Raw genomic sequence first — 27846 nt, 5'->3', positions numbered from 1 at the left:
AAAGCCCTAAATGTTTTATTTAAGATCCTTACTCAACCTTGGGATTCTGTACTGGGTCAAAAATTCCAAAGTCCATTTGTATTTTTATCCATACATTTTTCTTATCTTCGCTTATTCCTAACATTCTATTTCCATGATGTCCCTTTGAGTTCCAGATTCCTTTTTCAAGAGGATTTTAAAATCCTCTTATTCTTCAGTAACTCATTTTTCTCCAAATAAATCCAATTTTCTATTCTTGCTTAATTTCTTAAAAATAACAGTATGATTCACAGGGTCATCAAACTTTCCCACGGGTAAGAACAGTGTTGATAAGTTTATTTTAGAAAACACTGAGTAAATCAATTTTTTAAAGAACTTGTGATCTATGAATCAATGTATTTTATGGAAAAATAGAAGAACTACAGAATTAAATGCTCCCAGTATTCCTAAAATTATAATTAAAAATTAGCATTTTGAAATGTAAGCTCTCACAACTCTGGCAGGCCCTTTGGGAAGCTGATACTCACAAGCATATTAGATGCATCATAACCATCCAGCAGGTGGTGCTTATACAGCAACCCAGTTCAAAGTGCCTCTAATTGTGTGTGTGTGTGTGTGTGTGTGTGTGTGTGTGCATGTGTACACTTTATTTCATGTTAGTGGCACTGCTTAGGTACCAGTACCCTACTGCCACTTAACAGAAGTTACAGTACAATAGCACGTATAATGCAAAAAATTCAAATGACTCCTGACCTATGGGCAGGATGACATAAAGTAAATTACTTAACTCTCTTGAGTCTCATCAAAGTAAAGATAGCTACTTACACAGTTTTTACAAAGAATAATTGAATGTGATGAGATTAAGTACATAAACTGGTACTTAGAACATATTAAGCCCTTGACAAATTATAGTTATTACTGTTATAACTGCCATTATCTGCAAGAATATTAAGACTAAACAAAAATGAAATTATGCATCAGTCTAGATAACTTTCTACATGGCATAAAATAAAGTCTTGATAAACAATGGCTGTAATTTTTGTACTAAAGTTGAAAAAAGCTATCCACTCAAGGCAGTCAGAGATACTCATTAGAAAGAAATAGACTGTGATGGAAAATAGCACCGTATTTCCTTACAAAGTGCCTGAAACACTCCTTTAATAGATTCTATCACAATATTATGACTATATGAAAGCTATTTCCCTTTCTATGGAACAATTTGGTTTCTTTTACTCTGTGACGTCAAGTTCTACACATCCTTGACCTGAGAACGATATCAGAAAACAAGTGAGGTCTAAAAGAAGCCACATGTCCTGGATGATGATAGTGGTTTTTGTTTTTCAATTTGTTTTTATTGAATTTTTGTGTATTTCATACAGAAAATCTCAATCTTAGTCATCTTTATACCCCTGTCCCCACCGGCACCCTCCCATAGCTCCCCTACTGGAGCCCATATACTCTGTCATCCCTGTTAAGGTCCACTGTGTCAAGTCAGTATCCCCAGATGTTCCCCAGTGCAAGTCCATCCACAAGGGCTAGTCAGCCTATCTAGAGTCCCTTGTTTTAGGAAGATCAGCTCTTCTTCATCTAGCAGCAATCAGTTGCCAATATTTCTTCAGATAAGACTGGAGTCTGATGTTCACAGAAGTCCCATGCAAACTCAATCAAATAGTTTATGTTTTTGAGTATGAGTAAGCTTTCATGTAATACATTATATACGAAAATACTAGAAAAACAAATCAATGGTACTCAGAATATATACAAAGTTAAAAATCTGAAAAACATAACAGATACTAACAAAAATAGAGTTTACAGAGTAAAATCTAATTATAATTCTCAGGGGCATTCCGATTCATTTACTGACTCACTGAAAGGTAACAAGAAGCCAGGCATGGTAGTGCACATCTTTAATCTCAGCACTCGGGAGGCAGAAGCAGGCAGATCTCTTTGAGCTCAAGGACAGCCTTGTCTAAATAGTGAGTTCCAGGCCAGCTGGGGCTACAAAAGACCGAAGAAGAAGGAAGGAGGAAGGGGGAAGGAGGAGGACTGAGGAAGAGGAGTAGAGGAGAGAGTCAAAACAAACAAAAAACAAAAGAAAGGTAACTAGAAACCTTTGATCGAAACTCTCCTTGCTGAGAACCTTTTTACCTTCATAATTAAATGAAACTAAATTCATCTTTGATTTTGGAAATCCTTTCAGTGTCTTGGCATTTCAGTACATAAGCTTCTGATGAATGTTTGTTTCCTCCTCATTTATCCTTTTCTCTCCTGAAGTAAAATAAAGAGGAAAAAAACAAGCTAAAATAACGTAAGGTTCTAGATTTAGATCTCGACTTAAAAAGAAAAAAAAAATCTACAAGCTTATTCTCTACAACTGTCCTCAATTTTCTGCCTTCTCTCTTAGCTGGTTTCTCTTGACCTTTTGCTCACGTGCCCTGACTTCTATGGAGAGCCCAAAATCTCCATCTCCAACCTGACATCACTTTCCAGCTGTAAATTTATACACTCAAATGGAAACATTGTACCTCAAAATCATAGCTCTTAAAATGAGTATTGCTTGCCCACCTCTATCTCCTAGTGTGTTTGCTATTCCTGCAATGATACCAGTATTTCCCAATTACCAAGGAAGGCTCAAACCAATGTTCAGTCACTAAGTATTGCATCCTCTGCCTCTCAAATATCACTGATGAATCCTCATCTTCATAATGAAATTAAACCATATTTACACATGTGCTCTCCTCTCTGCCTAATAAGGTCTAGAGAAGTCTTCCCTATACTTTTCACCTGATTAATGCCTACCTGAGTTTTAGAAAGGACTTACATCACTTCTAAGAAGGCTTCTCTGGTATACCTAGTCTGAAAAAGGCCTCTCTTTTTTATGTTTCTAGTCATATGGGTTTCCCTTAACACATCTTTAATTTTTTTATCATAATGTAATCTATTTTCTCATAGATTATAAGGTTTTAGACAGCAGGGGCTACCCTGCCTACCTCTACCTTACCAGTATTTTGCACAAACCAGACAACATGGTAGGAATTCAACAAATGTTGGCTGAATTGTTGATAACTGACCTTCCTCTTCTAATATACTATAAGCATTGACATCAGAATGTCTTTCTACGGGGCTGGAGAGATGGCACAGTGGTTAAGAACACTGGCTGTTCTTGCAGAAGACACGGGATCAAATCCCAGCACCCACGTGGCAGCTAACAACTGCCCGTAACTCCAGTTCCAGGGGATCTGACAGCCTCTTCTGTCCTCCTCGGGCATTGCTCGACACAGGTGCACTTACATACATGCAGGCAATGCACGCATACACATAAAATAAAAATAATTTTTAAAATTTTTAATGTCTTTTGAAAATTAAAAAAAAAAGAATCTTAAAATGTTCACTCTCCCACAATTTTTTAAATGGTTAAAATTCCTAAATATTCAAAACTATATGCCCAAAGTCTTAAAACATTTTTCTGCAAATAAGTTCTTATTTGAAGGGCCCATAAATGCTCAAGATAAAAGTACACTGTAGACATAGCTCATAGCTCGCTAGAAAGCAGCACTGTCAACGGACTCTTTGAAAGAATGAGGGTGCTGGGTGCCTTTAATCTCAGGACTCAGAAGACAGAGGTGGGGGATCTCTGTGTGATGGAGGCCAGCCTGGTCTACATAGTGAGTTTTAGGTTATCTGGGACTATAGGGAATCCCTGTAGGGAGGGAGGGAGTCTATTGTATGAGGAATTCACCAAGTATATCCACTGGAGACTCCTAACAGCACTACTCTAAGGTAGAACTGGAAAGGAAGTTCATTTTTCCACATCAGGAAGATCTTATTCTAAGGCAGATTCACTGACAAGGTAGTCCTGTGGGTGTACCTCAGGCAAGGAGACACTATTTTAAAGACTGACGCATACAAAAGATGTTCCAAATATACAATGCCAGTGAGATACTTATAATACAATCACGACTTTTGACGTGACCTTTAAAAAGCCCTGTAAACATCTTAACCAAAAATAAAGCAAGTGGGTAAGACTGAGGTTAGCTTTGCCCTGCTACACAGTGTATGTGTGGCCTTTCGGATACTCCCTCTTCATTCATCATGGATGAGCGCCTAAGGTTCCCACTACACAGAATTCCTGTGAGGACACAGGAATGAAAAAGAAGCATGGTGGAAAATACGTAACAGACAGCAATGAAAAAAACAACTAAAATTATAAATTCACTTGTAAACCTTCTGGTATCGCATTTTTGAGGCACAGTGAGTCTTAAAAAGTTTATAGTCTAACAGGGACTGAAAAAAAGATACACATTAAACAAATAATTTTTGAATTATAAGGACATTAAAGAAAAATAAGAAATGGCATACACAAAAGACCAAGCCTAGGCTGGAAAGCTGGAAAGCTGGAGAAGGTATTCCTAACAAAGTGTGCCTTATTGGAAAAAAGAAAAGAATTGAGAGTTACAGAATATAGCAACCAGTGAAAAGTGTGCACTGTATACACTCACATGTTATGAACATAGATTATAAAAAGAATTCCTGGGCTGAAGATAACTCAGCAAGTAAAGTCAGTAAATACCTACTGTGCATGAGGACCTGAATATGAGGACCTGAATTTGAATCCCCAGCACGCACATAAAAGCTGGGTGCATAGGCACATTCCTACAATCCCAGCACTGATGAGGCAGGGACATGTGGATCCCTGGAGCTCACTGGCCAATCAACCTAGCAAAATTGATGAGCTCCAGATTCAGTGAGAGACGCTACCCATTTCAAACAATATGAGGGAAACAAGTGAGGAAGATGCCAGGCGTTGACCTCTGCCCTCCACACGAACATACATACATATGCAGGCACACCTGGACACACATGTACACAGATCCACACAAACACATACCTATACCACATGCACATGCACATACCTTCACTATTCATCTTCTGGAACCAAATACTGAAATCCTTGCCTTTTTCTAAATTCAAACTGTTGGGCACTCACTCCCAAACTACAAGAAACTGTACTACTGTTTACAAATTATACCTAAAGGTTTTAATTATTAACAACTAAATCACCAATACAATTGATTCACTATTTCAGAACACTGTGTTCCAAGAAAAAAATAAAAACAGTGAAATCAGACTAAACTAATTGTGTATCGTTCCTAAATACTTCACAGGACAACAGTAACAAGGAAAGTAACTAATTGGCCTGAACTAAATCCAAGGAATATCTATGGCATTGTCTCTACTTCCTTCCTACTGCACGAAGAAACCTATGTATGCATTATGAGAGAACAGATAGGGATGAGTTTCTACAATGATATAAGTTTTATACTAAGCATCTAATCAAAAAATATTAAAAACTGCATTTCCACTAAGAATGTGGTTTGTTTTATTACACTTTTCTGTGTGGTACTGGAAATATTTAATGTCTGTTTAAACCCAGGGCCTTGCATATGCGACACAAGCATTCTACCAGTAAGCTATATAGCCAGCTCAACTTTAACTAGTCTAGACTTAAACGGGTGGTTATATAGCTTTTATAAAAATATGTTAAACAATGATTAAATCTTAAAAGTTAGAAATCACTAAATTATAATGATGAAAAATAAGTCAAGTGTGGTTGTGCATCCTGTAATTCCCAACAATTCCCAAGGAGGCTGAGGCTGGAGGACTTCAAACTTGAGGCCAACCTTGGCTACACAGCAAGACCTGTCTGAAAAGAAAGAAAAGAGGGGAGGGAGGAGAAGGAAAGGGCATGTGTGTACACACATGAAATAATAAATAAATAAATAAATAAATAAATAAATAAATAAATAAATAAATAAATAAATAGTTTTAAAAGTAAATAAGTATTATTTTTCCCGCGTGTCCTGGTGTTTGAGGATACAATCGGAAGACGGGAAGCTGCCGGCACTGAAGACGTGAAGCCTGGAGGGCCACAGCCCTTTCTCTCTGCCTCTGCACATAACAGGAGGCGGGACCACATGACTGGTCCCCATCAAGAAAAGGAGAGTAGTAAATAAATATTTATTATATCCTATTACATTGTCTGAATAACAATCTAGTAGCTGTCATGTTGTTTGGATTTTCATTATTAATATATTTCTGAAATATCTCACCCAGGGTTATTGGAAGAAACAGATTATGTAAGTCTGGTTTGCATGGGACTGAAGAGATGATTCAGTGGTTAAGAGCACTGGCTGCTCTTCCAGAAAATCAGGGTTCAATTCCCAGCACTCACATGGTGGCTAACAACCATCTGTAACTCCAGTTCCAGGGAATTTAATGCCTTCTTCAGACCTCCTTGGGTATTGCACACAGGCAAGAATACACTCATACACAAAAAATAAAAATAATAAACTATATTTCTAAAACTCTGATTTGCTATCTTATATAGCTCTACATTTTAAAAAATCTTTAGTAAATATCTACTCTAAGGCATTGTTGCTCAAATTGCAGCTTATAAGCCATCAGTGGATTATTAAATCAGTTTATGTCAAGTGCAGCCAACAGAGTCCCTCCAAGTGATAGGACTAGAATAAAAAATAATTGAAAGCCAGACGTGGTGCCACATACCTTTAATCCCAGCACTCCAGAGACAGAAGCAGGAGGATCTCTGTGAGTTCAAAGCCAGCCTGGTCTACACAGCAAGCGCCAAGCCAGCTGGAAGACCAAAAAAAGAAAGAAAAAGAAAAGAAAAGAAAAGTGTTCGTTATAGGTTATGAGCAAAAGACATAGCCTGAGAAAATGTGGACAGACTCAACCTTAAAAGTTTGAAGACCACCACTGTGAGATATTATATTAACAGTATTTGAAATAGTGTGCTCAGAGAAAGATCTTAAGTTCTACTTCAAAACCAAGAATCCATTTTTTAAGATTTATAATTTTTTATTTATGTGTATGTGTGGTGGGGGGAGGGGTATACCAGGTATGCACAAGTGCCTGCACCAGATCTCCTGGAGCTGGAGGTGGTTGTGAGCCACCCTGAAGTGGGTGCTGAGACCCAAACTCAGGTCCCCTGGAAGAGCAGCAAGTGCTCTTAACTGCTGAACCATCTCTCCAGTCCCCCAAGAATCTATTTTTAAGTCAATACTTAGTATGTCTGACTTGAAAAAATGCTATTTATCAAAATAATAATGAAGAAAAACACCATTTCTGAAAATTCAGAGCAAAAACTCTAAACAGACAACTATACAACTAGCATTAAGACAAAAAACTTCTTATAGATGAACCTATAACACATATATTTGTAAGAGCACCACTCTATAAATCATACATATTAATGTCTTTGGGATTTATAAGATTGAAAATAAAATTCAGAAGAGGTCACCAAAACAACAGGTTTTTAAAATATTGGAATTCTTGAAAATTCCAGAATACTGATAGAACACTATAAAAGACAATCAGGGCATGGATGGATTTATTTACTTTTTTTTTTTTGGTCTTCTTTTTGGGACAGGGTCTCCCTGTAGCCCCAGCTGTCCTGGAACTCACTATGTAGTCCAGGCTGGCCTTGAACTCAAAGAGATCCGCTGGTCTCTGCCTCAAAGAGATCCACCTATCTCTGCTGGGATTAAAGGCGTGCACCACCACGCCTGGCTTGGATTTATTTACTTTTTTAAAAAATTTTATTTGTTTATTTACTTACTTGACAAGATCTGGCTATGCTGCCAAGGCTAGTCAGAAACTACTAGGTCCACATGATCCTCTTGCTTCAGCCTGAGTATCTTAGAGCACAGGTATGTACCATCATGCCCCACAGTAATATATTTTAAGTGGCATTTTTTTGTGTCAAAGCACATTGGTTTAACAATACAACTATTTGCCTAATCACATGTCTGATCAGGGAAGACAACTAAAAAATGGCTAGCCAGGATTGGGAACATAATTTAGTGAGTAAAAAAACAAAAACAAAAAAACAACTAGGGGATGGAGAAATGGCTCAGCAGTTAAAAGCACTGACGGCTCTTGCAGAGTCCTCTGCAAGATTCCCAGCACCCATGTGGTGGCTAAAAACTGTAATTCTAGTTCCAGGAGATCTGAAGCCCTCTTTGGACCTCAGCTGGCATTGCACGACATGGGTGCACCTACCTACATGCAGGCAATATACTCATAGACATAAAATAAAAATAAATAAAATAATAAAAAAGTTAAACATAAAATTAGAAGACTATAAGGGGATGAAATCAAGTCTTTGCTTTCACTAACGCTGTATACTGTGTAACTAGAGCATCACAAAAGGAAGTTAATTTGTCTTTTTAAATTTCGCTACCTCCAATTTTTATGTATTTTTACCATATTTAACATTCTCTTTTTCATTCTTTTAGTCAACCCCTCCCAAACACCCTTTACTTGCTTATGTTCCTTTGTCCCTTTCTATATAATTTCTTGGGTTACTTTTATCTTTTCATATATAGCCCATTGCTTTACACACACACACACACACACACACACACACACACACACACAGTATTCACATATATAGGTACTCGTGTGTGTGTCTACTCATTAACTATTCCATTAAACTGCAGAGTAATTCCATTTGTAGTCAGTATATCAACAAATCCCTCAAGTATTTTGCCTGTAAGTTTGTAAGTGCACCCATGTTATATAATGCCCACAGAGATCAGAAGGCGGCATTGGATCCCCTGGAACTGGAGTAAAGGATGGTTGTTAACCACTATACAGGTGCTAGAAACAGAACCTGGGTCCTCTGCAAGTGCAATCAGTGCTCTTGGCCACTGAGTCATCTCTCCAGTACCCAAATCCCTCTTTTTAAAGGCCTCACATAACTCAGAGATCAAAAGTTGTTCAGAACATAGACTGACTATAGGCAACCATTATTCTAGGTCAGCATGTCTAGGGGTGGCATGGCTATAAGATAAGAAAGGAAAGGGTGGGTAAAGAGAGGGGAACAACAGGATCAATAGGATATGGTCATTTTTTAGAAGGCAAATGATTCAGAATGGTCAGGAAGTAAATGGACAGTGGTAAGCACAATTTAAAGATAAGGAAAAATATTAAAGTTTGAAATGAGGAGAACGATTGGTTTCAGTATTAGACATTATGAACTTGAGGGGTTCCTGATGGTTCCAGTTATCTGGATCTGGAGCTCAGAGAGTGGTTAACTGGAGGCAATAAACTTGAACTTGGGATTTTTGAGCATAGAGAACAGATTGCCCAAAAAGCGATTTAAATGACACAAAGGGAATACAGTCAAGAGGTTTTTGGGAAAAGAAATAGTAAAGGGTTTTATTTTATGTATATGTATGTATACATATGCCTGCATGTATTTAAGTGCACCACAAGCATGCCTCATGCCTAGTCCTGCAGAGGCTAAAAGAGGGTATCGAATTCCCTGAAACTGGAGTTAAGGATGGCTGTTAGCTGCAATGTGGGTTCTGAGAACTGAACCTCGGTCCCCTGAAAGAGCAGTAGGTACAATTTAAAAGTATTTTTAAAAACTTGTTTTTACTGAATTTTTGTGCATTTCAAGCAGAATATCTCAAACAATCTTAATCATCTTTATACCACCATCCCCACTGGGACCCTCAATATCTAAGTAGACACCCCTTTCACACAGAAGATATTATAAAGACCAAGAAAAGTGTCCTTTCTCCCAGATTGAGAAAGGACTATTTTGAGTGCTAAGAGGAATGTCTATTAGATTTGCCAAATTCTATCGGAGGTATTTAGGAAACTGAATAGTTTTTCACCACTGAAAATTTAAATTCCACAAGGGTAGATACCATGTCTGTCTTGTTCATTGTTATTTATTGGACTAAGAAGGCCAGCCATGTGTGGGCACATAAATACTTTTTCTAAAGTGGGAACAAAGCTAGAGGGCAACAAAACTAAGCTGCCCTTAATAGTTAAAGAAGAGAAGCCACCTGGCTATGATTATTGGGTTTTACAAGCTCAGAAAAGTGGCGTTTTGCTTTGCTTTGTTGTTAAAAGGAGAGACATATTTTAAAACATGGGAATAGAAGAAATCTATAGAGAAGAATGAACATCTACTCAAATTTCACATGACCCTTCCAGATTTGCTAATTATAAAGGAATGTTTAATTGGCTGAAGGTCTGAATTTTTTTTTAAGAATGAGTAGAGAAAAAAATCGAGTGATACAGGATTCTGACCTAATGTCCTCATATGCAGGTGAGTAGAGCAAAACAGCTGCTGCCAGCAATGTGCCTTCCCAGCTGCTTTCCTTCCTTTACTCCTGGACTCACAAACTCTTCAAAGATGCCTCCTGCAGCAGCGGCAAAATGACACTGTGGAGGACAGGGCAGAGTGATGATGAAAGAATAGAAGGAACAGTGAGTCCTCAAAGGAGCAGCTCAGGGCCTGGAGAGATGGCTCAGTGGTTCAGAGCACTAGCTGTTCTTACAGAGGACCAATCCCAGCACCTACATGACGGCTAACAACTGCTTGTTAACTCCAGTTCCAGGGGAGCCAATGCCCTCTTCTGGCCTCTGCAGGCACTGCATGACATGGATGCACTTAAATACATGCAAGCATAACACTCATACACATAAAATAAAATTAAAAATAAAAAAAAGAGCAGGTGAAGGATCCTTCAGGAAGGTGTTCTTAAACCAAGGGCTACCGACAATTTCAATTGTCAAAATAGAGATTTGGTAAGACTATACCATTAAAAACAAAACCAACAATCTCACACAAATATTCATGGTTCCAAGTACCTTAATTCTAAAGCTTATTATCTCATGTAAACTAAAAAAAAAAGAAAAATCTCATCAAACAAAATGATGATCCTGTGTCAGCAGTTTCTCTTGCTCCCAGCACCATGACGCCAGAAAAGCTTTTCCACAGACCAACACTTTCAAGTTTCAGCTCAAGTCTTTGTGAAGAGCATTTCCTACCAGTCTCACTCACCCTGTCCATCACTCATCCTCTCTCAAAACACAATTAACCATGCCATCATCAATACTTCTATCATACACTTGAAACACTTGTAACCCTTTTTAGTCATAAGCTGTTTTAGTTGTTTACTTGAGCCCCTGACAAGACCTAAGGTCTGGAATCCTTTTAAAAATTCATCCTATTATACTCCAGAACCTGGAACCAAACTTGACATAGTAATGTGGACAAAAAGCAAAGTAAAATACAAAAGACAAGTGTCAAAAATTGTTCAAATACAAAATTCATAACTCCCCACCCAAAGCAATACTCTTAAGTAAACTTCAACAGCTTTGCCAATAATTCGGATCTGTAGAGCTACTGAATTTGAATAATAGAAATAGCAAAATAGGACCACTGCTAAGCAAGATAACATAAGCCTGCAATTCCAGCACTCAGGAAGACAGGAGGATCAAGAGCGCAAAGCCAATCCTCAGAGTTTGGGACCAGTCTGAGCTACATGTGATTGTTTCCCAATAACAATAACCATACTGTCTTTGCCCAGACTATAAAAGATACAAGTTAAAGCATAACTCAGTATACATCATGCTTTTTGTTCATAGGTAAATGTGACTAACAACATAATTCTACATGAAGGAATATGGTTCAGTTATACTATCACATTTCAATTGGTCTTAAGTTTACAGATTTCCTATAGTCATAAAAATGATGGTGCAATTCTTTAATAGGATGATGAAATTTATATTAGAGATCATAAATCTTTCATTTACTTATCATGAGTCTTTTCTTGGCTTAACTGGTATATCTAATATTATTTACTTAGGCACACAGGTTTTAAATATTCTTACATCATAAAACTAATATTTGTTCAAATATAAGACCAGTCTCAGAAACAGAAAAAAGCACAAAAGATAAAATATAAATCACCTATAATATTTCAATACATAACTCCTAAACTTGTCTCTATACACACATGCACACACACACACGCACACACACACACACACACTGATAATAACAATCACCATGGCCATGAAAGAGCTGCCATTTATCATGCTTTTGTCACTCACTAGCTAATACAGGCAGCATGCTGAACCACACAGACACATTACTTCATTTAATCTTCAAAACAACCCAATGAAAGAGGGATTTGGATTATCTGGAGGCATGTGTTTGTTGTATATTTTGTCTATTTTGAAGCCCAGAAGTCTTTTGTGTTTTCAATTCTCCTTATACCATGAGTTCATAGGACATAGGGTCCATCAGTTCAGGCTCCCTTCCACCGGTTCTCACCAAACTTGCTTTTCTCGGTTGCACAGACTAGTTTCAGTTAAACTCAGGCACCTTTCTCTTTCACTTCTTTCTTTGATACATTTCCTTTTTGTGTTTTAGGGAGCTATCTTTCTTCTTGGAGTGCTCAAGAGGATCAACACATACATAAATTCTCCTGGCAAGAATCTTGCCCTTGTTTACTTGCAATGCCAATAACATGTTGGGCACCAAGACAAGGGACTCCTCTAGTTCTGCCATGGTGATGCTCATGGGGCACTCCTTAAACAATTCCCTTGACATCTACAGAATCATCACTTTTCTTCTATATTCATACGTTTAGGGCCAAAGGAATGACTGCACATTTTCCAGAAGGCCTAAAGAACATGGTAGATGTCTTTTCTCTTTCTCATTTTATTTGCCACTTTGGTAAATCACAGGAAGGAAGACAGTAGTTCCAGACAGAAGGTATATTGGGGGCATGCATGTGGAGGCCAGAGATCAAACTCAGGTGTCAACTCAGGGCAAGAAGGCACAATTCTTTTTTAAAAAAATATTTTATTTATTATTTTTATGTGTTTGAGTGTACTGCCTGCATGTATGTAAGTGCATCCAATTTGTGAAGTCCCACAGAGGTCAGAAGAGGGCATCAGATTCCCTGGAACTGGAGTTATGGAAAGTTGTTAGCCACTATGTGAGAGCTAGGATTCAAACCCAGGTCTTCAAATCCAGCCATCTCTCCAGCTCCAGAAGGCACAATTCTTAAGCATCTCTTTTATAATAATAATAATAATAATAATAATAATAATAATAATAATAATAAAAACTAAGGAGGCTAATAGATTAAGTACATCATACAAAGTCAAACAGATAATAGCATAACAAAGGTAAGTAAATCCTTTCACCTCCCTTCCCCACCCCAGTAACTGGGGATCCCCCAAAAGCCTTGTGCATACTAGGCAAGAACTCTACCACTGAGCTACTTCCCTGCGCTAAAGTAAATCTTTGCCTTAGTTCTAGATCCTACCTATTGACACACATATATGTACATGAAACATATTTTCAAATATTTTCACAAAAAATGGGAACATGGGGGCTGGAGAGATGGCTCAGTGGTTAAGAGCACTGGCTGCTCTTGCAGAGGATCCAGATTCAATTCCTAGCACCCACATGGAGGCTAACAACTGTCTGTAACTCCAGTTCCAGGAGAACCTGATGCCCTTGCTTGACCTCTGAGGGCACTGCAGGACACAGGTACAATACATGCAAGCAATACACTCATACATATAAAATAAAAATAATAAAATATTTTTTAAATGGGAACATACTAACCATAGTGTTTTGTAGTCAGTCTTTTGTACTTACTATAAACAAAGTTTTGGTAAATAAACATCTCCTTTAATCAGCAGTTTCAATGGTTGCCCCAATATTCCAATGTCTGTGTATAAAACATATAGGATGTTTTAAATGGTGTATTTTTGTTGTTCTGATATATTTTTAGTACTATAACAACTTTGTATGTTTAAGATAAAAATATTCAAAAGGTAGCTACCTTGGTTTTTGTTTTATATTTTTATTGGTTCTTTGAGGTTTCAAACAATGTATTTTAATCATATTCAAACCCCCATTTCTGCCTTCAACTTATTAGTCCTCCACAACTTCATGTCCTCCATTTTTTTTAACATTTTAATTTGAATTTTTACGAGTTTCATACAATATAATTTGATGGTGCCTATTTGCACCTTCCCTCATTGCATCCCACCCAATTTAATGTACTCATTTATATATATAATAAAGCCTATAGAGTAGAATTTGTGTTTCTGAACGTCCTTCTGTGTGGGCCCATCCACTGGAGCCTGGTCAACCTGCGAAGAGTCCCATCCTTAAAAGAGACTGTCTCTGCCTCTCCCATCTGTCAAATTTTCTTTAAGTTGAGTTTGGATTTCTTATCCACTTCCCCATGTATGCTGGGATTTTGTCTGGTTTGAGCTTGCATGGGATTTGTACATGCTGTCACCACTGCTGTGAATTCATGTGAGTAAACTGCCCAGATGTCTGGAAAACACTGTTTCCTTGTGGGCATTCACCACCTCTGGCTCTTACAATCTTTCTGCCTCCTCTTCCACAATGATCCCTGAGCCTTGGGAGGTAGAAATTTAATATAGGTGTCCTAGTCAGGGATAAGCTCTCTGTAGTCTCTTGTTCTCTGCACATTGGCAGCCATTTTCAAGTTGTGAATAATTATTTAGTTCCTGGCTACATTGTGACAGCTCAAAAGCCCTTGTAAACTAGATGCTTCATGGTCCTTCTCTCATCACAGAGCATACCACTGGACAATCTTTGTCTCAATTGTGCTAGATCATGCAGTCATTTTTGAATTCTTGAATAGGGCATAAACTTTCCTTTCATCCTGAAGTGTCCATCCATGTACTATTCCTGGGGACCACCCTCCATTGTGGCTTCTGCTGATCCTTTATCTGAAAGCATACAGGATTTTATCCTGAGAGCTGGATCCCTCCTGCTTTAGCTCCCCTGAGGCTAAGAGCAACATTAGCTACTGACATCACTGTCCCGGCTCACGTCTCCAACCCTACCATACTACCTGCATGTATTTGTATTTGTAAGACTATATAGATGGCAGGCTTTCTGCTTAACCCTCTAAGGAAGCATCCTTTGTGCTGGCAGCATGATGACTTATGAGTGAGATCTTCCATTTACACGGGTAATATGAATTTTCACATTCTTCCATTTGGATTGTTTCAACAACAACCAAAAACAAACAAACAAACAAACAAACAAAACGTGGTAAGATGGTACAAGGTGAATTACTACCTTGTATTCAGAAGTTAAAGCCGGGCTGGTGAGATGGCTCAGTGGGTAAAACATGTAGTCCACAACCCTAATAACTTGAGTCCAATCATCTAGAGCCCATGTAAAGGTGGAAGGAGAGAACCAACTCTACAAAGTTGTACTCTGACTTCCATCTGTCATAGCACACTCATAAACACACACACACACACACACACACACACACACATGCCACAATAACGAATAAAGTGGGTTTTTTAAGTTAAAGTTTTACATTTTACAGATAATTAAAATGGTCTTAAAAACAATTTGATATCCCATCTGGCTCTCTAACCTTCTATTTAAAATCTGCTTAAGAAATAAGCCTTGCCTTATGGAAGAACCAGAATGTAGTAAGTGAGAAATAGCAATTTTTTACAAATTTGTTACATAAAAAACAACTATTTTACCTAGGATGTCAGTAATAGAAACCCAGTTTCTTAGGAGCAAAAAGCAAAGTGCCTTTTCTAATTATCTATGTAGGAAAGTAAGTAACAACCTCAATGTGATTGCAGAATGAGGGAACAGACTAAAATGCAGGAATTCTAATCCACAATTTTAAATCTAATTTACAATCATACAACAGTATGTCAAATAAGATAAGAGTTACATGGTAGAATCTGACCAAAAGCAGTTTCAGAGCTAAACTTCTTAGGTATAAATAATCTATCTGTTGGTAATATATACCTGAATATTATTATATGTTACCATTTTGTAAAGCAGGTGAATAGAATCTTGACTTCAGGAATTCATCACCAAAAAAGCACTCTAGCATTAATTCTATTTTCAGGATTCTGATTCATTCAACAAAATATGTATACAGTTGAAAATACAATTGTAATTAGATCACCTAACAGTGCAAAGTACTAGATACCACAGAACACTTGTAACTAGGGAAAGCAAAAATAACACAAAACAGTAACTCCTAAGCAAACAAAATTAGTCTTGAGGCCATCTTAACTAGTTTTATTATACTGAGTCTTTACTTCATGCTTTGTCTAAGTGCCAAGGCTATCTTATAAGAGATCTGTTCTGGCTTGTCAGCTCCTCACCTATGTAAAGCAATGAAACCACTATGTTCTATCACTGTCAAATTTGACCAACTTGTCTAAGTCAGGAGCCAACCACTGAAATAACTCTCAACACAGCTCTAGGGTATCAGTCAAAAGACAGAAAAAAGGTTTAAGTGGAAATAAAATACAACCCTGTCTAGGTCCATTTGGGCTAAAATTACCATAGACTAGGTGGCCTACAAACAAAAATTTATTTCTAACAGTTGTGAAAGCTAAGCATTCTAAGATTAAGGTAACAACCCACTCTCTCTCTCATTGTAACCTATCATAATGAAAGGGGGAAGGGCTTTTCTGGGATTTCTTTCATAAAGGCACTTATCACACAATTACTATAGGAGTTAGGATTTCAATGTAAAAAAAAACTGTGGGCGCAAATATTCAAACCACAGAATCCCTAAAATAATACAGAAGAGTATAATCCACAAAACTACAGCCTTCATTTTCTCATTAGATTCAAGCACTTGCACCTACATAAATTTACAACAAAAAGGGTGCACAACTAATCTAATCATTTGCAAATATTAATAATTATTATAAAGCTTTCAGAAGCAACAAAAGCAATATAGTAAATGAATTATTTTATAGAAAAAATTCAAATGCAGACTGGGATATAGCTTAGGACTAGAACCCTTGTCTAGCATGCAAGAGGCTCTGGGTTCAATCCTTAGCATCATATAAATTTTTTTAAAAAATTCAAGTCTATAAGAAAGCTAAAATCCTATGCTAATCAAACCTAATGAAAAAGATAAATACTTTCTACAGGCTTTGGGGAATATACTGTAATGTAAAATATTAATGTCTACAAATTTATCTGTTAACAATAAATAAGCATTGAATATCAGCTATCTTCTATAAAGAAGGATTAAGAAAGTAATGAACTGTATTTATTAATCATTTTGTCAACATCTAAGCTAATTATAATAATCATAATGGTGGTGGGCCACATATATGATGGTGATCTCATAATTTTCCAATCACCTAGTGACATTTTAGCTGTCAGGGTCACAACATAGGCTGTTATTGACATGTTTATAGTGATGCTTATTTGTGTAAATGAATCTGCACTAGAACTCACACAAAAGTACAACATACAGCATTTACAATGACAATGAACAGCCTTTGCTGGCTCACATTTAAGAAAGGCTGAGTTAAACAGGTTTCTTGGCGTGGTGGTTTGAACGAGGGGCCCCTAGGCTCCAAGTATTTGGACATTTTGTCCCCAGTTGGTGGCGCTGTTTTGGGAGGTTTTAGAAGGTGTGGCTATGCTGGAGGAAGCACGTCTCTGGGGTGGGCTTAGAGACTTCTTAAACCTTGCTGGATCTCAAGCTGCTCTCTGCTCCCCGTGCCTGCTTGAAGATGTGAGAGCTTAGCTTCTGCTCCTATTCCAGCCACCTCTGACGCCATGCCTCCCCACCATGATGAACTCTTGCCCCTTTGGAACCAAAGCTAAATAAACTCTTCCTTTTACAAGTTGTTTTGGTCAGTGTTTCTATTACAGCAACAGAAAAGTAACTAATACTCTTGGCTCTAAACACCTCAACGTTTTTAATAGGCTAAGTGCCTTATGAACCTCTATCAGGGGTATGGAACCTTTTCCTAAATATACATGATGGTGGACTCCTCCCACCTTCCAAAGCAGAACTTCTCAATGGAACCTATTTTGCAAAAGAAATACTACTGTCAAGAGAGCCTATTTTCTCTACATTGAAACATTTACTGGATAAAACTAGACAATAAATATTAAATAATGTCTGTGTTTTTTAGAAACAGCAGACCTGTATGGGGTCCTATAGAAAACTTCTTCTCTAACAGTATTGTTAAAGGTTAGTTAACAGAAGTCAAAGCTTAGCACTAATAAAGGAGAATAAAATTCTGGGTGAGACATGCATGTTTAAAAGTAACGGGTGTCAGGCAGATCCAGAATAGGATGGCAAGGGAAGTGCAAAAGGTTCAAACATACTATTAATGACTGAAGACAAAGCCAGCAGGTTAAAAAGCAATGTATTAGGCACAGCAGGCTGTAACAGACTGCACTGCAGTGGTTAATTTGAAGTTCTTCATTGCTAATAAGATTCCTTTGAACAAGGCCCAAAACAGAGGGGCAGCGTTTTACTGAAATTTGCTCCAGAATCTTTATTTAACCTCTGTGTATTTTTTACCACACATAATGTTTTAAATTTTAATGAAATTAAAATATAAAAACAAAGATTATCTAATATCTTACTTTGTTAAAAATTTTGCTAAGGGAAGAATTGTAATCTTATTAAGAACCCCCTGCCCCTTGAAACAAGGTCTCAGAGACTGGAGAGATGGCTCAGTGGTTAAGAACACTTGTTCTTCTTCAGAGAACCTAGGTTCAATTCCTAGCACCCACATGGCAGCTAACAACCATCCTTAACTCTAGTTCCATGGGATCCAACCCCTCTTCTGGACTCTGCAGGGCATTGCATGCATATAGGTGTATACCACCATGTCCAGTCTCAAAGTATTCTTTTTTTAACTGAAGCAAAAAAAAAAAAATCACATAGCAAGAACTTTATCATTTTAAAGAACACAATTCAGTAACTTCTAGAACATTCTCAATGACTATAACCATCACCATCTTATAATTTCAGAACATTATCACCCATCCCGAAACAAATACTATACCCAAATCAAGCAGCAAACAACTATAATCCCAACACAAAGAGGGCTAAAGCATAAGATCACAATAAGTACTCCTGTATTATAAAAAAAAACTGAAATTCATACATTCTGTTTATTAAAAAAATAGCAATCAATGGATGTGGGAGACAGGCTTGAGCCTAGAGTGGAAGTCCTAATGACAGTCATACAGCAGGCCTGAGGAAATGGCCTGACCCCTGGAGCCACGAGGAATGCCTTGTGATTATCGCTCCATTTGGCAAGTCGTAGGGCTGACCTTAAGACTCGCCACTCCCTAATCGCCACCCCTTGAAATTCCAGGTTGCAATTTATCTACAGCTTGCAGCATGTGGGCATAACAACAGCCATGGTCACATGATTTACCGGAACCTGGGATGCCTATATATGGCATAGTCATTATATCCCTGTCTGATTGATCCTGGAACCAAGGCTGCCCATATATGGCATAGTTGTTATATCCCTGTCTGATTGGTCCCGGAACCAGGGCTGCCCATATATGGCATAGTTGTTATATCCCTGTCTGATTGGTCCCGGAACCAGGGCTGCCCATATATGGCATAGTCTTTGCATCCTTGTCTGACGGGTCCAAGAACATTATGTAAGCATGTAAATTCCTCAATAAAATAGATCTGCATCATTGAACCCAGTCTGCTGTGTCTGAATGAGGCTCCGCTGACACTGTCTCCTCACCAGCCCCGGGGTCCGGGATCGGGCAGCAGTGGTGATGACTGTGAAGGCAGATCGGACGGACGGCCGCAGCTGGCGCCCAATGTGGGGCTCGGGTACGAGCATGGAATGCCCTCTTTCTCACCCCTTTTTCACCGTGGGTGATCACTCCCCTCATCCTTGCGCTCCTGCTCTTTTGGCTCGCAGTCTTCAGTTTGGCGTCTCTCCTGTCTCCACCGATCATCTCCTTAAATGGCTCCTGAGTCCCTCTGGGTTTGTCTTGCAAGGTGCATGACTTCCAGAGTGGGGAATAGTGATCCAGATGCTGCTGGCCCTGTGCCACAGCATTGGTTTCTCTCCTCAGGAGCAGGCAAATTAAGGTAACAGAAAAAGATGTAGCTGTAGCTAAGGTGCTAGATGAAGTATTAGCTCTTGCCCCTTGGTCTACAGAATCCTGCTGCTAGGATCCTGAACAATGGGCTCGTGTATTATTTTTAGCAAGAAAAAGGGAGGTAAGAGAGGGACATTTGCATTCTGGCCTCTCTTTGGAGAGTCCCTCCTGACTCCTCAGAGCAAGACAATCTTATTTTAAAAGAGACAAATTCAACAACAGGACGCTGAGGATGGCTTGCTCCGAGCATTCTCAACAAAAGTGAAACTACCAGAGCCTCGCTCTGACAAAAAAGAAGTATTTAGTGCCGAAGACTCAAAAGAGCAAAAGCAATGTCTTGATGACACTCTTAGTAAAAAACAGGAAGTTGCCCTGCCCTTGGCCCTGCCATTACAGGGCAACAGCCATATGCCGCCATCATATGATGCCTGCGAGAGAGCCCCTCCACTTTACCCCCCTTGGGGAGGAAGTCTGGAAAACTCTTCCACCAACCTCCCTTTTGTCTGGAATGGGAGGGGACATCCCACAGTTTTTTCCTGTTACCATTGTTCAGGGCCAACAAAATCCAAATGTTTGAAATCCTTATTCCCATGACACCTTAAAAAAGCCGTGCAAAGTGGCGCTTGAGGATGGTATCCAGTCTCCCTGGTTCAGTCAACTTCTGGATACAATCAGTCATGCAACCAATATCCCCTACTATTGGCAGCATATTGCCTGCACATGCTTGCAAGGGGGTGACTTCCTCTTATGGAAGGCCACTTACCACGATAAATGTGAACAACAGGCAGAACACATGAGACGAGCTAATCTCCAAAACACAGGTTTTGATGCCCCGGTAGGGTGAGGCAATTATGAGACTCCTCAGGCTCAGGTACAGGGACCTCCTCGCTATTTTGAGCTGGTTTGACTCTACGCACTGCGTGCCTTTTGGAGTATGCCAGTGCATAGTGATACTAAATTAACCAAACTAGTGCAAAAGCCAGGCGAGGCTTTCTCTGACTTTGTTGAAAGGTACCAACAGAGTATAAACAAAAATAAGTCATCGGGGAGCTGCTGATGCCCTACTTAAGGATCTTGTACATGAAGGCTGCTCTACTGAGTGTTGCCTGGCCATAGGACCTATAAGACACAAGGATGTGTCTGAATAGATTCTAGCCTGTCAGGATGTTGGGACAGCTCGGGCCCATGCCATTGCTCTTGCAGAGGCTCTGTCCGCTTGACAGTCTTCAATGAGTACAGATAAAAACAAATGCTGGATTTGTGGGGGACAGGGCCATTGGTCTCACAACTGTCCCAACAATCTTATTAAGGAGGCCAAGAAAAACCAAATTCCTCCATCCAAATGTCCAAAGTGCCATAAAGGCTTTCATTGGGCAAGAGAATACAGATCTAAGATGGATGTGGGTAGAAACCCCATAAAAAAGGGGGCCTTTAAACGGCCCAAAGGGAGGAAATAGGGGCTCCCATTTCCCACGTTCAATGGATGGTGCGTATTGATTTACATAAGCCTAGAATGCAGCTTACCCTGGATGGACATAGATTTAAAGGCTTAACTGATACAGGAGCTGATGTTACAATAATCAGACAGGAGGAGGCATTTCCCCATTGGCATTGCAGGCCTGGACCTCCCATACAGGGGGCTGGAGGTTTCCAAAAATATCAACAGGTCCAACGCCCTGTGGTCTGGACTGATCCAGATGGCAACAACAGAGCAATCAAGCCACTTTTAGCCACAGGACTTCCTATTAATTTGTGGAGAAAGGATATTCTTACTAGTGGATATCCTTCTAACCACTGATGACAAGGCCTTTTATGATGACTGCATAACTAACCAACAGACAGAAAATGCATCTACCCCTACCCCCAATTCTAGCAGCCACTGTCCCAATGCCCAAATCACCCCTCATTAAACTAACTTGGAAAACAAAGGCTCCAATATGGGTGGAGCAGGGGCCTCTTCCTTCCCATAAGTTAACCCACTTAATTACACTAATCCAGGAACAATTGTCTTTGGGTCATCTAGAGCCCTCTCTTAGCCCCCACAATTCCCCTATTTTTGTCATTCAAAAGAAATCAGGAAATTGGAGACTTCTACATGATTTAAGGGCCATCAATGATCAGATGGAACCCCTGGGGGTATTATAACCAGGATTGCAACACCCGATTGCTATTCCTAAAAAATGTGCTTTCATTATAATAGATATAAAAGATTGCTTCTTTTCTATTCCTTTCCATGATGATGACAAGCCCTATTTTGCCTTTTCTGTGCCTGCCACTAACCATCACCTCCCAGTCCAACATTATCAATGGAAAGTCCTTCCACAAGACATGAAAAACCAGCCCTACCATTTGCCAATATTATGTGGCCCATGCATGCAGGCCTAGGTTGACTGAAGTGTTTATTTTACACTGTATGGATGACATTCTTATTGCTCATAAGGACTCTAAGATCCTACAAGGAGCTTTTCAAAAACTTAAATCTCCGAGCGCTGGGCCTCACTACTGCTGCAGATAAAAATCAGTTGCATGCCCCATATACCTTTCTGGGCCATTCTATCCAGGATGTCATCTGCCCTATGGCTCCTGCTCTTACCTTACCCAATAAGATCACCCTCTCTGAGGCACAGACCTTCTGTGGCAACATAAATTGGATACGGGGCTTTCTACCCATGTCCACAGAAGAGCTTACTGTTCTTTGACCTCTTGCGGGGCGCTGATACAGCCTCCATTCCCCACAAAGTCTCACCTGAGGCTTGAAATGTTATAACAATAATAAACACACACTTGTCTCAAGCATTTGTTAATAGGGTACAACCTGGACAGCCTATCCAGGCTTTAGTCATTCCAACAAAGAACACCCCTATTGGAGCACTTTGGCAGGCCCAGGAACCATTGATATGGGTCCACTCTTCTTGGAGTCAATTACATAAAGTTACTCCTATAATTGAGGCCTGGGCAATTATAGCCCTTAAGCTCATTCAAACCTCCTGCCTTCTATATGGCTGTGACCCAGAGTCGCTGGTCCTCCCTCTTCCACTTCCCATGGCCAGGGGCCACTGATATGGGTCCACTCTTCTTGGAGTCAATTACATAAATTTACTCCTGTAATTGAGATCTGGGCAATTATAGCCCTTAAGCTCGTTCAAACCTCCTGCCTTTTATATGGCCACGACCCAGAGTCGCTGGTCCTCCATCTTCCACTTCCCAGGCTCCAAACATTGTTTCTTGACAATCCTGGTTTTCAAACTCTCCTAACTTATCAGGGAAAATATGATAATCACCACCCCAAACATAGGCTCCTCCTCCAGGGAATAAGACGCTTCCCTGGTCTTTATTTCCCCAGGCATTTCCAAAATGTAATCCCCTTCCTGAGGCTCCTCTAATCTTCACAGATTCCAGCAAACATAAATTTGGTTACATGATCTTCCATGAGGGACAGCTCTCTTCGCAAAAGATCCTTTCATTTCAGGGATCAGTACAATTTGGAAAGTTGTCTGCTATGTTATAAGTTTTTCAAGACTTTCCCACAACCCCATGCAATGTATTTTCAGACAGGGCTTATGTGGTCCAGACCATACAAAGCTTAGCTTTTGCAGCCTTTAGACCTCGTGGTAGCCCCCTTGATTTACTACTCTCCTCCTTGCAACTGCTACTCGAACAATGCCTTACCCCCTGGTATGTTCAACATCTACGTTCCCATACTAATTTTCCAGGACTTTTAGCAGAAGGCAATGCTACCATTGATAAACTAGTAATGACTGCTACCTTGGATCCCGCTATCCTACAACAAACTAGGGATCTACATGCTCAATTCCATCTTTCCCCCCAGGCTATACATAGACTCTTGCCTACTCTAACGATACAGAGCTGCCAACATTTGGTTCACGCTTGCTCCTCTTGTGCCCCCTTATACCTTTAGGTTAATTACAACCTACAGGAACCCTCCCCAGAGGCCTTAGCCCTAATAAGATCTGGCAAATGGACATAACACATTTTCTATCCTTTGGCAAGCTTAAATATGTCCATCATATAGTATTGATACTTATTCCAATATTAATTTTTCCTTGGCTTGCTCTGGCGAGACTGCTGCCCATGCTATAAAAACTGTTAAACATGCTGTGGTCCTCATAGGGGTCCCCTGGCAAATAAAAACAGACAATGGCCCTTGTTTCTACAGTCTTCTGCCAATTCTGTACTGACTGGAATATTAAACACATAACTGGTATCCCTTACAATCCTCAGGGTCAGGGTATTATTGAATGCTCCCATCAAAAGCTTACTGAACAAATACAAAAAATGGGGGGGGGGACAAAAACAGAGGTCCACACTATAAGGACCCTAATTATAAAACAAGCCTTATTTGTCTTAAACTTTCTAAAATCTGATGCCAATGGTCTCCCACCTGCTATGAAGCACTGGGGAGCATTCACCAACCCCACTCCTGCCCCTATGGTTCATTGGAAAGACCTGCTCACAGGAGAATGGAAGGGTCCACATTTACTACTATCCCAAGGGCGAGGCTATGCTTCTGTTTTTCTAGACAATGTTCCAGCCCCCATCTGGGTCCCAGCCCAAAATATTAGAATTGCCCACAATGGAAAACCCCCCTCCACAGCCACCAACTCTGGAAATAGTGGCCCTGACCCTAGAGGAAATGACCCAGGGGACAAAACTACAGGCCACCGAGAGACCAGTCTGCTGCCGCAAACCATGAAAGCGACTGGCCCCGACAGCACATCCGATAACCTGGGGAGACCTTAAGCATCTCACTTCACAGGCAGAGACTATTGCTAACCAAAATCCTCAAACTAGAGGAAATCACTTGTCTATGTTTCTTATTATGTGCGCTATTATTAAAGAAAATTCTCGGTTCACGTGATAACCATGTGGGCTGCCATTCCTTTTCCCCCTATGGTTTTGCCTATTGCCTGGGATGCGTACTATTTACCTACCTTCTGGTCCAATAATGCCAGTACTGGACTCCCTACTACTGGTTGTTATCCAATAGTTCAAATTCCAGCTGTACTGTACAAAATGCCATATTGCCAATTGCTGAGACCATAGAGAGACATATGCCCACCTGGGAAGCCTACCTGATCTTATTTGGCTACCTACTGACATCACCGATTGGGAGGAGCCTACTGACCTCTCTACAATAAAATCTACGATAAGTTCCTACATTACCAATACTCTCACTTAGCTATACTTATAGCACTTACTGATTGTTGAGAAAAAGAAAGGGGGAAATGTGGAGACAGGCTTGAGCCTAGAGTGGAAGTACTAATGACAGCCATACGGCAGGCCTGAGGCAATGGCCCAACCACTGGAGCCACAAGGAACACCTTGTGATTATTGCTCCATTTGGCAAGTAGTAGAGCTGATGCTTAAGGCTCGCAACTCCCTAGTTGCCACCCCTTGAAATTCCAGGTTGCGGTTTATCTACAGCTTGCAGCACATGGGCATAACAACAGCCATGGTCACATGATTTGCCAGAACCTGGGCTGCCCATATATGACACAGTCATTATATCCCTGTCTGATTGGTCCCGGAACCAGGGCTGCCTATATATGGCATAGTCATTGCATCCTTGTCTGATTGGTCCAAGAACCCTATATAAGCTTGTAAATTCCTCAATAAAATAGATCTATGTCACTGAACCTGGTCTCCTGTGTCTGAATGCAGCTCCGCTGACACAGTCTCCTCACCAGCCCTGGGGTCCAGGATCGGGTGGCTACAACAACCATGAAGGTGGACAGGACAGACGGCCGCACAAAAATAATTTTAACTGTTTTGCTCAATGGTGCTTCTAGTTTCCAGCACAGGTTTGAAAAACAAGGATTTCCTGATGGCATCAGCATATTCTTAAATGGACAGAAAAATGAAGTTGACTCCATTAAGAAATGTTGGAATTTCACTTAGTTACATGCTGAAAGGAAGGTCTGACTGATTGCTGACAATTCCTTAAAACCTTATTGGAGAAAATTCAGGGAAGGTGGAGGGAGTATCATTAATTCTAGAGGAACACTGTCATCTGCAAGAAGCTTCCTAAGCTGACCAGTCACACACCCCAGCACCTTCCCATTTATAACACTTCTCTGCTTCCCAGATTTTACAAGGGTTTTAATTTTGGCAAATGCAAATTTTGGTGAGGCTGAGTCTTTTCATATTAAACCACTTTTTTTAATCAACAAAGACACACTATACAGTATGTTTCTGTCTGGAGACATATAAAGGCTTCTTCAGTTTTGTTGGATTCCTATTTCCATTAATAAGACCCTTGCCAAATATGAAAAAATAAAACTTCTGTGTTCCTATAAATTCAACTTTTGGGAATAAGATAATTACAGACTGTACTTTTTCCTGTTTTCTATCCTTATTTGTATGAATGGTTGTATATAGATGATCTTCTCAAATTTAAACTACATCCCACAAAAATAAAGATGTCATGAACAATTTTCATTAATATTTTTAACCAATAGGAAAAAACACTTCTGAAAAATAATTTATTGAGAATTTCATACAGGCATATAAGGTGTTTTGATCAAATCTATTATCACTCCCTGCCCTCCAACTCCTTCCATATCTCCACACCACTTTTTTCTGAAAACTTAATGCACACTTTCTTTTATTATTTTTTTATGGGGCTTTTGGCTACTGTAACATCCCCCCCCTCTGAAGAGGTAACCCTAAAATCTTTTAAAGATTAGATAAAAGCTCCCAAATACTTTTGACATTTTTGCCCTTTATAACAGAGTATGTTGCTAAGAGGCCCAAGGACACTGTGAGTTTTAACCAAGAAACTGACAATTGGGTGTACACTTTCAGTGGGTCTATCTAAAAGATTCACCAATTGTATAACTTATCTGTAGGGGGAAAATAAAGTCCTTGGATCGTGAATAGGAGATGTGAAGGAGAAGTAAAGGCAAGAGTAATTAGCATTACAAGTTCTAGACAGGGAACTAGAAAAAAGTCAGAACAGGGCAATTTTCAAATGTTCATATTAGAGTCCACTGAAATTTCTTGTCAAGGGCCTCTAAAAGTATCCCTCTATTGGGTTCCTCCTCATTTTTCCTTTATCTTCCAAGGCTGGACTCTAGAGTGATGGATTCAGGACCTGCTTTCAGGTATTTTGACAGCTTTTGGAGTGGGTAGAATCAGTGTCAGTTCCCTCTCAAAGGCTTCTAGATAGGGGGAGAAAACTAATTTATCCATCATTTTAGAAAAATAGTGAGTTGTCTCCCTTAGCTACATACAGGTGGGTGCTACAGTACTGCAGACCAAGATTTGAAGTCTTACAACTGAGCAGCACTTTCTGACTGAGAACAAAATCATCAATGAAAAATAACTGTCAAAATAAATTTTTATATGGACTTAAGCCAAATGTCTGGGAAGTTTAATCCATTGAGCTCAAAAGAAATATACTGATGACTTTACTCTTTGGTTATACTTTCCGTTTGGGTGTTTAAGACCACAGAGATGGCCCAAATAAATTTATTTTATGCTTAAGGTCATTTGAGGAACTGTTCCTCAGCACTCACATGGGCTTAGTAGGAGCCCCTGGATCCTTCCTTTGACCAGTTCCATCTATGTGAAGATAACTTAAAGGTCCTGCTTGACAATGTCTGGCTTCACTTGGAAGCATGGATGAGACGTTTCCTCTGAGTTGATCCTCCTCTTTGTAGACTGGACACTGGTTCAAGTCAATTGAGTGAGATCTCCATGGCTTCCCTGAACAAGAGGACAGGTGACTCACCACATTTACAGGACATTTTGAGAGATGTTCCAAAGTTCCCTGGAACTTATTCGACCTTGGAAGACAAGGGGCAAAAACTGTCCTTTAAGGCCCTCTGACCACATTAGTATAGGCCTCAAAGTATGTCTGTTAAACATCCAATACGATTAGTTCCACCACTCTGGTACTTTTAAATACCATGTGCTATGTAGATAAAGCTTGCATAAAAAACCAAATATTCTCAGATAAACCTTGACTAGATATATATTTTGTTCCTTAAACTAGTTCACTAAACTAGGACATTAGAAATTTTGATTATGTGTATATTTTTTGTCTCATCCTTTTTATATATTAT

General features: G+C 39.5%; 1 protein-coding gene and 1 non-coding gene across 6 annotated transcripts in view; both read right to left on the bottom strand.

Annotated features, from left to right (window-relative positions):
- Cdk19 (cyclin dependent kinase 19) overlaps window positions 1-27846 on the bottom strand; it is a 218973-nt gene that overhangs the window by 90910 nt on the left and 100217 nt on the right. The window contains exon 2 of one of the 5 annotated variants that reach the window (XM_029555723.1): window positions 2128-2247. The exons of the other annotated variants lie outside the window; for them this stretch is intronic. Coding sequence (XP_029411583.1) covers window positions 2128-2133 — 6 coding nt within the window. The 5' untranslated portion in view covers window positions 2134-2247. The remainder of the gene's footprint in view (window positions 1-2127; window positions 2248-27846) is intronic. 5 annotated transcript variants of the gene reach the window in all.
- LOC115067587 lies at window positions 5834-5982 on the bottom strand. Its single transcript, XR_003846975.1, has one exon. It is a non-coding gene; the product is annotated as a small nucleolar RNA SNORA57 (small nucleolar RNA).

This window comes from Nannospalax galili, unplaced genomic scaffold (genome assembly GCF_000622305.1).
Source record: "Nannospalax galili isolate Female #2095 unplaced genomic scaffold, S.galili_v1.0 scaffold646, whole genome shotgun sequence".
Taxonomy (NCBI): Eukaryota; Metazoa; Chordata; class Mammalia; order Rodentia; family Spalacidae; genus Nannospalax; species Nannospalax galili.
The sequence above is the reverse complement of the archived record's forward strand: the minus strand, read 5'-3'. Positions and strand labels throughout refer to the sequence as shown.